General features: G+C 34.6%; 1 protein-coding gene across 3 annotated transcripts in view; it reads right to left on the bottom strand.

The window, feature by feature from the left end:
• TUBGCP5 (tubulin gamma complex component 5) overlaps positions 1 to 17,255 on the bottom strand; it is a 46,558-nt gene that overhangs the window by 13,097 nt on the left and 16,206 nt on the right. For 2 of the 3 annotated variants that reach the window (XM_020992752.1, XM_020992753.2), the window contains exons 7-16: positions 16,908 to 17,025; positions 16,062 to 16,151; positions 14,956 to 15,049; positions 13,805 to 14,051; positions 13,436 to 13,638; positions 8,758 to 8,873; positions 3,721 to 3,989; positions 2,329 to 2,527; positions 1,436 to 1,624; positions 938 to 1,120 (exon numbers count right to left, since the gene is read on the bottom strand). In XM_020992752.1, coding sequence (XP_020848411.1) covers positions 938 to 1,120; positions 1,436 to 1,624; positions 2,329 to 2,527; positions 3,721 to 3,989; positions 8,758 to 8,873; positions 13,436 to 13,638; positions 13,805 to 14,051; positions 14,956 to 15,049; positions 16,062 to 16,151; positions 16,908 to 17,025 — 1,708 coding nt within the window. The remainder of the gene's footprint in view (positions 1 to 937; positions 1,121 to 1,435; positions 1,625 to 2,328; positions 2,528 to 3,720; positions 3,990 to 8,757; positions 8,874 to 13,435; positions 13,639 to 13,804; positions 14,052 to 14,955; positions 15,050 to 16,061; positions 16,152 to 16,907; positions 17,026 to 17,255) is intronic. The other variant, XM_078146311.1, reaches the window with a different exon arrangement.

The following is a 17,255-nucleotide window of genomic DNA, read 5'->3' as shown; positions in this document are numbered from 1 at the left end:
GAATGCTGGGCCTGAAGTTAGGAAGGCTCATCCCCCTGAGTTCAAATCTGGCTTCAGACACTTATTAGCTGTGGTACCCTGGGCAAGTCTCTTATTCCTTTTTGCCTCAGTTTCCTCATCTGTAAAATGAGCTGGAGAAGAAAATGGCAAGGTACTTTAATACCTTTGCCAGAAACCTTCCCCCCACCCCAAAAAAAATGGAGTCACAAAGAGCTGGACACGACTGAAATGACAACAACAAAATGTCACCCATCAAGTCTTCATTTCATAAATACATTTGAATTTAAAAGTCTTACATTTCACACCAGAATGCCAGGCTCAGCAAAACTTTTATTCACTGATAATTCAAATAAACTCTAAGTCCTTAAAGATGTATTCTCAAATTCAGCAGCATAATTTGTGTATGTTAACCACCATTCCAAAGTCATCAGCCAGAACTCATTTTTTATAACATATATGTGTGATATCTCTCTCTCTCTCTCTCTCTCTCTCTCACACACACACACACACACACACACACACACACACACACACACACACGTCAGAGAGCCAAGAAGACCTAGATTCAAGTTCCATTTATGACACACTGAGAAATATTGGCTGTGTTGACAGTGGGAAAGTGATGTAACCTCTCAATGCCCTAGGCAATTCTCTAAAATTATAAATTATGTGGGAAGAAGGCAATGAAGAAAGGAGAGACAGTGAGTAAAGGGGAAATGAGAGATAATGGGGGAAGGAAGAAGGAAGAAAGGAAGAGACAGAAACAGAGAGCAAAGAAGAGCAAATTTACCAAGACTGAACTCAAAAGAGGTCTCATTTGTATCATACTCTTAAAATACACACTGACACATCTGTGTCCCAAACTGAAAAGTAAAGAAAAGTCCATAGCATGCTATTCTTTCGTGACTGTATTATTATGAAAGCTCCCACGTTTTACCGTGAACTGTCTTCTGTATAACGTTGTCCAACTGCTTCCTGGAGTTGAACATTAAGAAAGGAAACATTCTGCCAGGTTTCCTTTTCTCTTATTTTATCAAAAATTGATGTGTAAAAGTCATACATTGTGTCTCCAGCTTCAAGTAGAAAAAAATTTCTCATGGCCTGTAGATACTCAACCAACCTAAATGGAAAAAACAAACACAACAAATAACTTATAGCAACATCCTGAGTTCACAAGATTGGAAGCATAAAAAATTTTGCCCTCTGTATAACACATCAAGTTAAAGAGTTATTTAACTTAACAACAGTTATTTGTATTACTCACTTATAATCAGAAAATACTAAATAATGCATTGAAAGGCAAATTGTTCCAAACACAATTTTAAAATTAACTTAAAATTTGGAAAATAAGTCCCTGTAATCACACTTCTTGAGTTGTTCTTAAATACAATAAACAACCAACCATTTTAAACTATAAATTCATTTCCAACCTTACTTGTAATCTTTCTTTAAAGTGTGCATTAGATTTCCACAGCATTTCAGATATTGCTTATCAATATGAGGGTAAAGGCAGGATCTCAAGGTTAGTTCAAAAGTCTGGCATGTCACGGATTCAGATGATCTATCCATACAAATATCACCACAAGTGAACTTTTCATGAAAATCACTCTGCTCCAAATATAACCTTCAAAATAAAAATATGAATCTTGATTTTTTTACTGCTGCCATCAACTGGATTATTCACTCAGAAATGGACGGACTCATTTTTATGCTCACTTATCATTCTTAGAATTATCAAGCATCCTAAAAGCAGCAAAAGTCATACCACCAAAATAGTACTTTAGTATATGAAAATTTGTTAGCCTTTAGCCCTATTGTTAAATTCGGGCATCTTTAGAAATTTTAATTCTTCTGAGCTACTAGAGCATGACTCAGTGTATAACAACTCTAGGACACTATGGTAATTACACGGTACTGACATTAGAGTAGCCCTATAAAGTTTTTAAAAGTGCCATACTTTCAAGCTAAATAGTTTACCCAGTGCAAGAATGTGACTTAATATGTTATATAACATTTGCCCAAGACCAAAAGCCTTCAGAAAATTCCCTTTTCTGAAATTATTTTCTTCAGGTATCTGGGAGAAAAAATAAAGCAACAAATCTACATCAATGTGCTACTGTTAATGCATCACAGCAAACTTTACATGAGATAACAAAAATAATGAGTAATGCTGCTGAAAATTTTAACAATACCATTCTCTCACATTCTTTAAACAAAAAGATTTGTGTGTTTTGTTTTTTTAAAAGAAAAAGCTTTATCTGACCAGTTACTAGATATTGCACAGACCCCGGGACCTTCACAGTCACAAATCTGACAAATCTGTGTTACCTTGCAAAGTTAATGGCCAGCAAGGGATCATGAACGTCATCCAGCTCCAGGTGTCTTTCTGCTATAGACTGCATCTTAATCAAGCTCTCCTTTGTAGCCTGTTCTTCAGTGATGACATCCGACCAGGAATCTTCCCCATGCCGAAGTCGGGACTGCACAGACTCAAGAAACAGGGTGTACAAGCTTTTTCTTTCTGCATCTGAAGCACAAAGGAAAATTATTTAGGATTAAAATTTGCCCTGGGAAATAAAGCTCATTAATTCATGCCCAAATAAGTAACTGCACACTAATACTGGCCTAAAAGTAAAGACATTCATTTTTAAGTGTGAATGAGGAACTATTTTTTATCATTATCATGGCCTATGGACGGTAGTAATAGGTTTTGTGCAAATGCAACAAAATATAAGCTGCTTTGTCCCAAAAAAATTTTCTCTGTACCTCTCTCTCCAAAAACAAAGAACCATTCTAAAGTGCCTCCATCAACATAAGTATAAGTCCAAAAGGTGTATGTATTTACAGTGGTAAAATGACCACAATAGATATACTGTGTTAACATTCAAGGAGTCATACTTTTGTCTGCAAAAATTACTCAAGACAGTAGTCCTAGGTAATTAGCCTGCCTATGGGGACTGTAGATCACTCTGAGAAGTGCCTGCGGGAAGATGATTCATCTCCTAAGGGAGCTACTATATTTCATAATGAGGACCTATCACTTAGAAAAGAAATATTTCTCTGAGCTGAAAGAATGTTCAAATTCAAGCAACAAAAAATTTGTCATTAGAGTGATTTAAAATAAAAAGAAAAATCAGTGCTTATACTTGTCAAGAGCGAATTCTTTTATTCAGATGCTGAAGTTATTTACTTTTGTACTGCTTAAACTATTATCAACAGTCAGGCTGTGGAGAGTGTCTCAAAATATACACAAAGGTCTAAGTCTACTTGTAAGATGTAACTATCAGGATCAACAACAGTACCCAATTCTACATTCTTTCTATGTAAATACTTCTGTTTTCAATTCAATACTTTATTTAGCTCACCTCATTAAGAGCTTTTTAGGGGGCCCGTTTAAAAAACGCCTTGGGGATGAGAACGAGTTTAGTACATGCACAATTTATCATTTTGCTTGTTCAAACACTGTGCTAAAAGCTCCTAATGAAGACTGAGGCTTTTAAATAAACCATTTAAAATCTTCCTAGAACCATCAACATTGGCATAATTTCCTCATTTGTCAGGGGTGAAATACCCCTGATAGTGTTGGTTATTTTTAAAAGGTAATTCATTCATGTAAAATAGGACAATTTAGATTCTAAACAATGAGCAGTTCAAACGCAGGAAAGTCTTAACTAGGACTCTACAGCTAAGTACAGTAACATGAAAAGCCAGCACTTTCACCTCTTGAAGCAGCTTGGTATGGGGAACTGTCTGAGCACTGCAGGTTCTTCAGTAACTGCATAGATTTCCCGGCCATTATAATGTGCTTTAAGACAGGTTTGAGGAAGGACACCATGGTGTGCTGCCTGCTTGAGGGAGCCTGGTCACTGCCAGAACTGGCACTAGCATTATCGCTCATTTTCTCCTCATTCTCTGTCTTTTCAGATACACTATATAGCGTGTAGGTCGCATACCAAAAGTCTCTGTGATTGACTGGAACATTTTTGTTTCTAGAAAGAAAATCAAGACAATCATAGATTTAAAAATTCTCCACACTAAAAAGAAAACACGCTCACCCATTCTAGCAAATTATATCTGCTTTTCCAGGTATCCCAAAATATATGCAGGAGCTGTATCCTCCACTTTTAAAACAAACTGAATAATGATGATAAAATTTAAGTGAACAGAATGGACTTTTCTAACCTGGAATATTACAAAGCATTAATGATTAATCTTTTACTTAATGAAATGAAATTGCCAACACAGATTTATCAATTAAGAAATGCACTACAGCATGTCCCATTATGTCTCTACAGTCCTAATCCAAAACTGTTGCTCTCTTGGTAGGGAACTAATAACCTCTCTTACCACCCTCTGTGAAAGTAATTTCAGCAAATCTATATTACTCCAGCACAGGCAAATTAAATTCTCAAGTGAATTACTTTTGACAATTAAAAAAAGTTAAACCATTTACCCCAGAAGAAGTAACTATGGCAAGTCAGAGTCCCATTTGAATTAATTCTCATTACAGGAAAGTATACAGTATAAAAAGTAGTACAAATTTTAGTTTATTAAAAGAGGGTTAGATTTTCAAAATTATAAAAAGGAACAAATGCTATCACTGATGTGTTAATTAAAATATATATGAAAGTCAACAAAATTCAATTCAATAAATACTTAAGTGTCCAACCTGGCAACATGCTAAGCTAGTTTCTAGAGCTGCAAAGGTTAAAAAAAATGACTAAATTCTAGCCCTCATAGACTCTACACTCTACATTAAGAACTGCTTCTATTAAATAATGTCGAAGTTATACATTTTACAATTGAAAACTAGGCAAACCTCTGTTAGGACTATCAGAAGTTACATGGTATCATGAAGAGTCTTGGGAGGAAGCTCTTGCCAATAACAAAATTAAAGACTGAGAAAATACAGAATCTATTTCTAATACACACACACCAAAAGAAGTGCAATTTATTTGTTAGCTAATCCTATTGAAACAATGCCTAGGCAAGTTAGACTACTTCAAGCTGAATCTAGTTAAATACATTTCATAGAAACCTGAATAACATTAAATGTGACAATCTATTAAGATGTATTCCCTTAGCAAAAACAGCAATTTTGAAAATGAAACAATTTGTTTTCATCTAAGAATAACTTTTGGGAAAACTCTCTCATTACATCACTGCTAAACTAAATTGGAAAACATCTTTGTCTGTTCCCACTCATCACCCTCAAAAATAGAAGTAAATATATTAAAGGTTCTCACTTTGTGCTTTGGTTCTATTCTCAAAATGAGATGCTCCAATATCTTGAAAAGTTTTCTTAAAAACATACAGAGTTTGGCTTAACTAATTACAGAAGAAAAAACAAACAAATGAAGAATAATATGGTTGGATGAACAACCCATACATAGCTTATCCATTTGTACATATATCTCAGACAGACATTAAAAATGTTCAAAAGCTGAGCCCGAGTCTGAACGTGAGGTAGAGCGTGAGGTAGACTACCTTTGTGAAACTGAACAGTGCTTTTAATGACGCCCAGCTTCTCCCTGAAACAAAAGCTCACCCTTTTATTAATATTATTTGGGTCCTACTATATGGCTATGAGCTACAGAACACTACAATCTCCAAGGACCTCAAGTTATGGGGCCCCCAAAATACATGGACAGGTTCAGTAGGTGTCAACTGGCTACAACACATCACCAACCAATAACATCAGAAGAAAAGTAGCAAGTACTGAAGTAACCAAGGGCAAGTCAAGTTTTCCATCTGTAAAATGGGGAAAGTAGCACCTACAGTGTCCCTATCAAGATTCAGGTAAGCAGAACATAGAACAAAAAAGTGCTATATAAACATCAACCCCCACCAAAGATATATGACTTTATCATATATTTTTACTGATTTGGATTGCAAGCCATCAATAATTTATAATTTTACGGAGGTGCCTGTTGCTCAAAGAGGTTAAATGACTTGCTAATCCTGCTAATAAATATTATAGGTAGGATTTAAATCCACCTTTCCCTGATTCCAGGTCCAGCTCTATATATTACACTATATCATCTGTCGTTACCATATGTATTAACATAAACAACAGCTTATTAATCACTGCAGATTATTCAAGTAAACAGTAGAAACTGTTCAATACATTACTATAAGTTGTGAGAAACTGAGCACCTAATGAATATCTAGCAAGACATAAATAATCAGGTAGCTAGAATTTTACACCAAAAAACAATAAATAAAAATAAAAATAAAATTTTACACCAGAAGCTTCCTATCTTTTATAAACTAACAGACAAGAAATCTCTATACTAAAAATACAAACTACAGAATATCCTTTGCTGCAACTAGAGTATTATCACAGACAAAAGTGTTGTCCAAAATTTCTCAGATATAACAGTGATCCATAAAAATTTAATAATGTTTTTAATAGATGTCATCATATTAAATACTCACAATCTACAAACTATATGGAATGAAAGGTCTTCAAAAGATAAAGATGGAGTGGAAGAGAACACAACCAAATGGAAGAGAAGAAGGCATAGATCATCCTTATCACCCTGTCTGCTTTGGGAGTTGTCTCAACATGCTTTCAGTGGGCCTACAGAAGATATGCTCACATCCCAATATTTTTGTTGAACTACAAAAAGCAGTTATTTTATCCACCTGTACAACTATCTGCAGAACATCAAGTATAAAAGAATATTAGCAGGATACAAACTTGTCCTAGAACCATTTCTATCTGAACTCCATCACAAAAGAAGAGGATAAGCCAATCATGTTGGCACATGCTTTTAATCCCCACTACTGTGGGGAGGATGAGGCTGGTGGATTACTTGAGCTCAGGAGTCCTCAGATGCAGACTAAGTCCATTAAGTGTAAGTATAACAGTAATATAATGAGGAGGGCTGGGGGAGGTATATTAGGGAGAGGGTGAACCAGCCCAGTTTGGAAAAACAGACCCAGTTAAAGCTCTTGTGCTGATCAGTAATGGAATCAGCTATGTGACTGGCCCCTGCTTTTCCAGCCTTGACAAAATAGAAAGACCCAGTCTCAAAAATAAGGTAAGATAAAATAAAAGATGAGAATAAGATGATGATGATTAATAATAATGAGACCATTGTTTCTGTGTTACATCCTTCTATAACAATCTCCTCTAAGAGCCTGATTCCTGACAAACAAAAAAAAAAGAATTAGAAGAGTTAGTAAAATTAGCCTGGCTAATTAAAAACAGTCCTATAGGAACTAATTGAACAGATGAATGGTTTAAATCAAGCCAGAACTGACAAATTAACAATAGCTATCTGTCATACTCTGTTCCTACTGACATCTTCTCCATTCGTTATGTCCCACATTAAATGTTCTCTCCTCTATGTGGCCTATCCTGAACCTCTAGTTGGAAAAAGTCTTTCTTTCCTCAAGTATCACATGATACATAATTTATAACTCTAATGTAAGTCATAGGATCATAGCTATAGAGCTAGAAGGGACCTCAGAGGCTTTCTAACTGCTCTAAGCTTTAAACTGCTTGAAAACAGGGACCACGTCTTTATTATTTTGCCTCAATCTCATCAAAAACACATCAAAGAATGAAATCCACATACACTTCAAAGATCTGTAATTTCCTCAGTGGAGGAAGTTTTGGTACAGGAACCTTTCTCATCAGAGATGACAAACTCTTTTACAGCCAAGTCCTAGAGAACTGACTGAGACAAAAAGAGATTAAGTGATTTGTTTAGGGTCAAAGAACTGGTAAGTGTCAGACACAGGGCTTAAACCTAGGAATTTCTTGACTCCAGGTTCAGTATAGCATACTTCGGAAATACTGTGGGTTTGGCTCCAGATCACTGCAATAAAGAAAATATCTCAAGAAAGAGGGTAACACAAATTTTTTTGTTTCTCAGTGCATATAAAGGTTATGTTTACACTAACTATACTGCAGTCTATTAAGTGTGCAATAGTATTATGTCTAAAAAAAAAGTATATGCCTTAATTTAAAAATACTTTATTGCTAAAAAAATGCCAATCATTATCTGAGCTGTCAGTGAGTTATAATCTCTTTGCTTTTAGAGGATCTTGCTTCGATGCTGATGGCCGCTGACTGATGAGGGCAGTCGTTACTGAAGGTTGGGGTGGCTGTGGCAAATTCTTAAAATATGACCACATTGAAGTTTGCCACATCCACTGACTCTTCCTTTCACTTGACCACTTGAGGCCATTGCAGAGTTATTAACTGGCCTAATTTCAATATTGTTGTGTCTTGGGGAACTGGGAGGGCCGAAGAGAGGGAGAAAGACAGGAGAAGGGCTTGTTGATGGAGTCAGAACACACGTAACATTTATCGATTAAATTCACTGTTTTATTTGGGTGTAGTTCATGGTGCTCCAAAACAATGACAATACTACCATCAAAAATCATTGAGCACAGATCACCATAACAGATGTAACAATAATGAAAGTTTGAAATACTGCAAGAATTACCAAAACGTGACACAGAAACACGATGTGAGCACAAGCTGTTAGAAAAATGGTGTCGAGAGATTGCTCAAAGCAAGGTTGCCACAAACCTTCAATTTGTAACACAATATCTTCAAAGCAAGTAAAGTGAAGTATAATAAGATGACATATGCCTGTATATTATATACAGGCCCCCTCAAAGAGCAAAAAGAAAGAAAATCATTCTCTATCATGACACAGTAAAACAATTACTGTTCAGCTTTCCAATATTACCAAGTTTATTATAGGTTGCTGATACAGTGATTACTTTTGTTCTTACCTTTGAATGATGAATTCTTTTGCAGGATCAAATAGTTTACCGTGTACTATCCATTCATCCACAGTCTGCAGGTATGGCCTTACGGTCTCAACCCAAAGAGAAAAAAGGAGGGAGACCTGATAACATCAAATTTAGTAGTTGAAATTTTCAGTTACAGAAAAATGATATACATTGAAGAAATATAAATTTTAAGCATTTCTGCAACTCATTTTTAAAAAGTGATATATTTTATAGGTCAAAGTCAAGGGAAAAAATGCAAGACGTCTTAGAAAACTAAAACAAAGGGGAAAAAAACCTTATTTATTAAATATCTGCCAGGGAAAATAACTTTTATCATTATCTGAATTACTACCTATCTTAACTTCTTCCTGAAACAACTGAAAGCCAAAGTATTCATATAGCAAAAATGATGCAACAAGAAAATTAAGTGCTATTGATTTTTTGAAATGTCAAGGTTTCTTCTCTGGTCTGGTTGTATTTAAAGTGAAATAAAAAAATCAAAATGATACACAGATCCAATAAAAAGACTGAGATTCATTAAAAACCCCCCACATCAACTTTGAAATTTTAGAAAATGAGGTATGAGAGTTCTCTATGTATTAAAAAAATGGACTTTTTAAAATTAAAGACAACTGGAAAAACAGATGATCTATTAATGCATAAGGCTGCACTGTATTACTGAAAATGCATCCTGAAGAATACATTTAGTATAATCTAACAGATCCTCCTAATTAATAATACACCACAGGGAGCTTCCCAAATTCTTGCCAACAGATTTTAAAAGAAATACTTTCCAATGCTTGATATGGAATCACTTTAGCATGGCTATCCTTGGCTACCTATTATCCTACACTCGTTCCTTTCCAAACTCCAATTTCAGATTGCTCCCACTACCTACTCCACACCTACAAGAATGCTGTCGAACACCTGTGGAGAAAGTTACAGTTTTGCGCAATGGAATCATTACAAATGTATGTTACCTAATCTCAACTAGGTTCTCACTGCTACAGGACATCTTTTTAACTTTTCTCTAATTGATTCAATATCTGTGTTGCACAGCATCTATTCCAAACCTCTTTTCGGGCCACCCACACAATCGTCTCCTCCCTTCCTCAGAGCTCAAGATGATAGTTTCAGACTTCACTGGGGAAAAAAAAAGGTGGCTACCCGTTATGAACTTCTTGTTCCCAATTGTACACTTCAAATTCCCTCGACATCAGACTCCACTCTTTCCTCTTTTGTTAATCTTAAAAAAAGAGGAAACTCTTCTTGCCAATGCCAATCCCTCTAGTTTATGTGCCCTGGATTCTATCCCTTCCCGTCTACTTCAGGGACTTGCTCTTTTGAATATCCCCTATCTCATACTAACTTTCAGTCTTTATTAATTTACTTTATTAATTAGTTAATTAATTTCAGTCTTTATTAATTTATTACTTCCTTCCCTGATGCATATAAACATGCTCAGATCTACCCCATTCTTTAAAAAACTTTCTTTTGACTCTACTATCTCCTCAGGTTATCATCCTGTATCTTTTTTCCCTCTGTCACTTTACTGCCAGTCACTCAGCCAATTAACAAATATTTATTAAGTGCTCACTATTCAGAAGACACTGTGCTAAGCAATGGGAACACAAAGAAAGTCCAAACAGTCCTTGTGGTTGTGGCCCTCACATTCTAATGCGGAAGTGGACATGCAAGTATACTGTATACATACCAGATACCTAGTGTAGACTAAAGGTAGGTAATCTTAGAGGGAAGGAATTGGGGGCCAGGAAGGAAGAGTATCAGGAAACATCTCGTGCACTAGATGGGATTTGAGGTGAGTCTTGAAGGAAACCAGGAGGCAGAAATGAGGAGGGGCATTCTAGGCTAAGGGGACAACCAGTGGAAAAGCATGGAATCAGGAGATGGGAGTATCTGGTATGAAGAAAAGCAAGGAGTCCAGGAGAGCTGGAGTAAGTGTGCACAAAGAAGCAAAGTATAAGAAGATCAGAAAGGTAAGAAGGAGTCAGGTTGTGAAGGGCTATAAATGCCAAACAAAGGATTCCATACTTGACCCTGGAGATAAAAGCGAATCAATGAGTTTCTTAGGAGGGGAAGATGAGTGACATGGTCAAACCAACATTTTAAGAATATCATTTTAGCAACTGAGGGGAGGAAATTCCCACCACCAATGTGGATCAGAAACTATTCTACAACTTTTATTCTCAAGAAAACTGAACTGAGAAATTAAGAGACACAAAGTCAGGGACTATCTGTTATCAGAGGGAGAACCTGACCATAGACTTTGCCAACTCTAAGACCATCTCTATATCTACTGCACCATGCCACTTCTCTGACTCAAACTTAAATTCATTACCTTTCCCCCTAAATTCAAATTTCCTCCTAAATTTTCTATTTCTATTAAGGGTACCACCATTCTTCCAGTAACTTATGTTCACCTCAGTCATCCCTGACTTACTCAATTCCCACATCAAATTATTTGCCAGGGCTTATCCATTCTACCTCTGCCTTTCCTCTACTCTCATCACCATCATCTTAGTTCAAGGCCTCATCACCTCTTGCCTGGACTAGTGCAAGAGCTTACTAATTAGTCTCCTTGAGTTCATCACCCTCTTTAAACTATGCTCCCCACGGCTGCTAAACTGATATCACAAGGAAGAAGTTCAGAAGGTTAAGAAGACAAGCAGAGTAGCGACCATATAACTTCCCTGATGAAGAAGCTTCAGTGGTTCCCTACTATCTCTATGATAAAATACAAACTCTTCTGTTTGGCATCAAAGCCTTTCAGTCATCTGTCTCTAGCCCATTTTTTCCAGACTGATTACGCATCACTATCTGTCACATACTCTATGTTTTAACCAAGCTGGCCTATTTGCTGTTCTCTATACACAATAGTTGGTTATGAGTAAAAGCCAGTTGCCCAGTGCAGCTGGTCAGTACAGTGAGTGTGGAAAGGAGTAAAGTGTAAAAAAACCTCTCCAAGCCTCACCTCAAGTGCCATCTCTTACGAGAGGAATGTCCTGATTCTCCCTATTGTTAGGGCTGTGCCCTCATATATTATAATCATAATATATACATTTTATATTTACTTCTCTGAATATATGTTGTTTTCCTATCTAGCAGAAGGTAATCATGAGATAAGTCTTGTTTCATTTTTGTCTTTTTATTCCCAGTCCTGTGCTTGGCATGCAATAGATGCTTGACAAATTCGTGATGAATAGAAGTTGTAAGTATTAGTCTAAGTAGTGCCTAAATCTGAGTGATATAACTAAAATAATTCAATTTTAATATGAATGATTTTTAAAAATAGAACACTCTTATTCTATCTAGTTACATATCTTACCACTTAAAATTGCTTAAGTCTACAAAACCTTGTTCATATAAGTATTGGAGGTAATGTTCAATAGGCTAAAGTCTAACACTAGCCTGCTGGGGTTGGCAAATGTTTTATATGCAATATAAACGAAAATACAAGAAAATACACCCTCTTCAGGTATCAAGTCAGTCCAGCACACAATTTGTGCTTAATCAAGGTTTACTGACTGAAAGTTACTAACAAACTTAGGAGGTGGTAGGCAGTGAAAGTGACGCAAAAAAAGGGGGAAAATAGAGAGTATCAATGAAACATTAAAAAAAAACACAACAGAACAGAAGGAAGTTCAGAAGGTTAAATAGATAAGCAAAGTTTTGTTACTAAAAGTATTAAATTTAATATACACTTAAAAATCAAACATACAAATTCTCTTTTCCATTCTTTACAAACCTAAATGTTCCTGTTTTTTGCTGTTCGTTAAGTCAAAAATTTTAAGTTAAATAAAAAAAAATCAACAAGAAAAGGCATAATCACCACCAATAAGTGTTATGGTATTTTAGACTGCAAGGAATATCAACCAACCTTTCACAAGCAAAGGCTGAATAGGCTAATAATGTTTAACATTACTTGTAACTTGTATACATTTCAAAAGAATTACCATTTTTACCTGAGCTATTCTGGTTACTCTGACAATACAAATATAAACTAAAATAAACCTGAAACTATTTATACCTTTAAAAATACTTTATAGGTTTATTTTATCTTGGATCTCCCTATAGTTATAACTTAAATGAATAATGTATTTGTGATAAAGCCTTCTCCAGGTGCTGTAATGGGTAAAATTATACTTATAAACTTTGGCTAAAATAAATGTTCAATTCTTCTACTTTTGCAAATTTTAGTCTCTAAACATTTTTTTTAATTTCTAACTGCTTTTTCCAAAAAAAACATATAGGCTTAAAAATGTTTATGTTTTTAAATTTCATAGCATAGTTTCAGGTGTCCTGAAAGCCCTAGTAGGTGTTAAATTCTTTCAATTCTCCAAAAGACTCCTAATTTTATTGATATGGGCACACCCCTCCAGCAATTCAGCTCATAACATCCTCCACTTGAGTTGACAATCTCTGTGAGTTCCTGTGGCCACTTTCTGATGATCTTCTCTGAATGTAAGCAAAGTTCATTCTTTTTTTGGCACACTTAATAGTCCTTCACTTAGTCTGGGATCAAAACTTTTCCAGATTAATATAATCTGTAAGGGCTTGCACTCTTTGACAAAGCTTGTGGAAATCAAGGGTCACCTCCACAACCACAGTTTTGTTAGTAAACTTCATGTGATTTAAACTAAACATTAGTTCCACATACCGTTTGTTCAGAGGCTTCACCAACATTGTCATATTCCAGAATGGCTTTGTAAAGTGTGTTAAGGAGGTGAGAAGCTCGAACAACATTTCGAGTATCAGGTGGCACTTCTGCCACTCCAGTGCTAAAAACTTTGTGAAGAACCTTGAGTTGTACCAGTCGAGGTGATAATTTGTCTACCACTATTGAAAGAGTAACTGTTGTATCTGCAAAAATAAACCAAATAACAAAAAACCCCTAAAATTATAAAGTGAAAGCTATGCATGAAATTTTTATAAAGTTTCAAATGTGCATATTAATCACAAAGCCAAAAAATATTTAAAAGTTGCAAGTCATAGTATCATAAGCAAAACTGAAGAATTATTACAATACCTTTATTAATGACACACTTCTCAATCTCACTAAGTTCTTCTTTGAAACTAATGAAATATTTATACAAGGCCCACATAAAAGCTTGGTAGGTTCTAAATGGAGGTTCAGTAGATTTCTTGGGTGTGGAAATATTTCCATGTAACATACTTTCTGAGCTGTGACCCATTACTTCATCAATAAACTTCTGTAGTCTAAACACAACTTGGCCATATGCTGCTATTTGCTCCAGCACCGATCTTAAACAGTTCTGTAAGAGTATTTCATAATTAAATTAGTATCCCTCAAAACCAGAAAGCTCAAATTTCCACCCAGCAACATAAAAATTTAGTTGCTGTAATGTAAAATATTTAAAGTACGATTTTAATAAAAATTCAGAATATTTTATAAAAGAAAGCAAAGCTAGAATGAATACTCAAGTTTCACATACAGGGAAAATATATAAAAAATACTCATTTCATAAAGCTATATTACAACAAATTATATTTCTTACCTTTTTAAAAAACAGACATCATAGAGAGCTAGGTATAACTTAAAGGATATGTTTTAGAGGTGATAAATTTTACTAGGGCATAGAGCTTTTGGGTAATACCAAGGCCTAGGACTTTAAAGCATTACATTTAAGAGATTCAAAGATCATCTAGTCCAATCCTCTCAATTTTTCAAGCGAAATTTTGAAACTAGAAAGATTGAGAAATTCAAGACAATGAAGTAGGGTATTTTGTCTCTTCTCTCCCTCCCTGTGCCAGCCACTTTTCCTACCCCTAAAGATTACTATAAATTATAGCTCATTTATGAATTTAGTGCAAATAGATCTTACTAAAGTGTTTCCTGTATAACTTGTTCTATCATCTGGCACATAGAGAAAACCACTACTACACAAATGTTGAATCTATACATGAAACATATAATTTGCCCTTACATTTCTGTGAGCCAGAAAGGGAGAAAAACTATCTTCCTTTAACAACATGCTCAATTTATGTATCAGAACACTCAGGCACCAGAAGACTATATCAATTAATAAAGTCACAACAAACAAATAATCACTTCTGATTTTTAATTGTTGACACAGCTCATAAAAACCTCTTAAAACTTAGGATGAAATGACTTTAAACAAATAAAAGGAAGGAAACACTTATTTATTAATAACTTACATGTGTCAAGTGAGTTACTACAATGTTATTTCTCACAGTAACTTTCCCATCATTCAACTGAAATATGAAAAGCTTTTTTACCCCTGAAAGTAACCTGTAGTAAAAAAGAGAAGTTAATACACTTAAAATCTAGAAAAAAGTTCTTTCACAGGAATATCTGAAAAGTTCCCATAAAAGGATCCAAGGTTTTAAAAAGGTAAATCTTTTTTAAATTGGAAAATGAAATCAAATATATCAAATGTACACGTTTGATTCCCACAAGGTTTTTTAACCACAAAAATTAAAGCATTTCAATCAGAAAATCTTTTGACAAGAGAAACACCTATAGTACTTTATTCCTCAATAAAGTGAAAAGCTTTTCCAGTTAGCTCTTCCCAAACTTAATATAAGCCTGAAAATGTTGATGAAGGCAATAAGCCTGAAGTAATATGGTATTAATACTGCAAAATATATTTTCCGTTTTTGCTTGTATTTAGTCCAATTTCTTAAGAAATTCAGTTTCTTTCCATATGAAGGCCTGTAGTCACATGCCAATTTATATGATTACTCTCAACCTAATTAAAGTAACTATGCTTATGTTTTCTTCAAAGTTTATTGGATACCTTAGTCTTCCATTATCTCTGTTTCTAGGTACCTGCATTCTCTTATATTTCTACTTTGAACTGATTTGAGTTTTAAAGCTGCCATAATAGCTAACTTCTGACTTGCATTTGTAATACCCTCAAAATATTACCCTTTAGCAAACTAAATTCCAAACTTTTCACTAATAAATTCTCTTATGCCATATTATTTTGGATATTTAGTGCAATAGAGACAGTGAAGCACAGTGGGTAGAATATAGGGTTAGAATTAAGAAGGAACTAAATTCAAATCCATCTCTGACACCTACTAATTTTGTGATTTAGACAAAGTAACTAACTTTTAATGTGTCTCAGACAAATCCCCAGGATTTATTATCCTGTTATTATTATAATTATTATTATTATTATTATTTATCCCCTAGCTAGATAGGTGATTCCTCTAGGTAACTTTGGAAAGTCTTAGCTCCTGCTCCTCATACTATAAAATTTTAGCTCATTTGCGTATTTAGTGTAAATAAGTCTTACCAAAGTGTTTCTCGTATAACCTGTGTTTCAGTAACAAAGGTTCTGTCATCTGGTACATACAATGGATCACTACTGTACAAGTGTTGATCCCTAAAAAGATCATAAACATCTGTTGTTAACATAAAATGTTTCTTTTAAAACAAAATAAGGTGGGAATAATTTTTTTTTACTTTGAATACGTCTCCTATACTTTATGAGCCACCTAGTGGTAACAACCAGTGAACAATAAGAAAGTAAATATAGTGACAATTATAATGTTAATAATACCCAGAATCATAATCATAAGCCAATAAGTATACTTTTAGAAAAGCTATTCAGTCATTTCAGAAGTTATAATAATTATATTTCCTTATAGCCAAAATAAATAATAATACATACTATTCAGCTATTTAAAAAAACTTTCATTTTATTTTCATTGCATTTTCCTTCCTTCAAAACAAAAAACTTCATTCTCATCCCATGGTTTTGGAATAAATTAATATAAATCATTGTGGAAGAGTGGCCCACCTTCCTCATCATCACCAGCAACAACTGCTCTTTCATTTTTACATTCATTCTGACCACAGTGCCCAGCATTTAACATAGTACCTGGCACATAGTACATGCTTTATATATTTTTCTTGATTGGTATACAAGGTAAAGTAAGCCAATAAAATAATCTACATATTGAATTGAAAAGATAAATCACGAGAATCCAAAACTGAAGTAATTCAAACAAGCATAAATTGAAGAGTACTGTCTTTATACAGCAAAACAGCTCAATTAAAATTCAAATGAGATGAACAAGAACTATCCAATTGAAAGTTACTTCCATTATTATTTTTAATACTATTTTTGTTGTCTTACCACACAGAAGATAAATTAGAGTGTAAATGCAAACTATGAGAGAAACGTGAGGGTCTGGCCGTCCAATACTGAAGGACAACGTGTTGCTCCAACCAACTTCGTGCATCTGGTTCACAAGCTGGAAAGATATTTGAAAACTGAATTTTCTATAACAGCAACTACGTTATCATTTAAATGTATAATAAATGGTTTCTTAATAAAAATAATAACTGACACATAGTACTTTAACTAGGTTATATCATTTGAGCCTCACAACATGTCATGTATGATTTGTGTGTTGTTGTTGTTTTAAATTAGGCAACTGGGGTTAAGTGACTTGCCCAGGGTCACACAGTTAGTAAGTGTCAA

The sequence above is a fragment of the Phascolarctos cinereus genome, unplaced genomic scaffold (assembly GCF_003287225.1).
Source record: "Phascolarctos cinereus isolate Bilbo 61053 unplaced genomic scaffold, phaCin_HiC Scaffold_726;HRSCAF=1367, whole genome shotgun sequence".
Classification (NCBI taxonomy): Eukaryota; Metazoa; Chordata; class Mammalia; order Diprotodontia; family Phascolarctidae; genus Phascolarctos; species Phascolarctos cinereus.
This window is presented reverse-complemented; position numbering and strand designations above follow the sequence as displayed.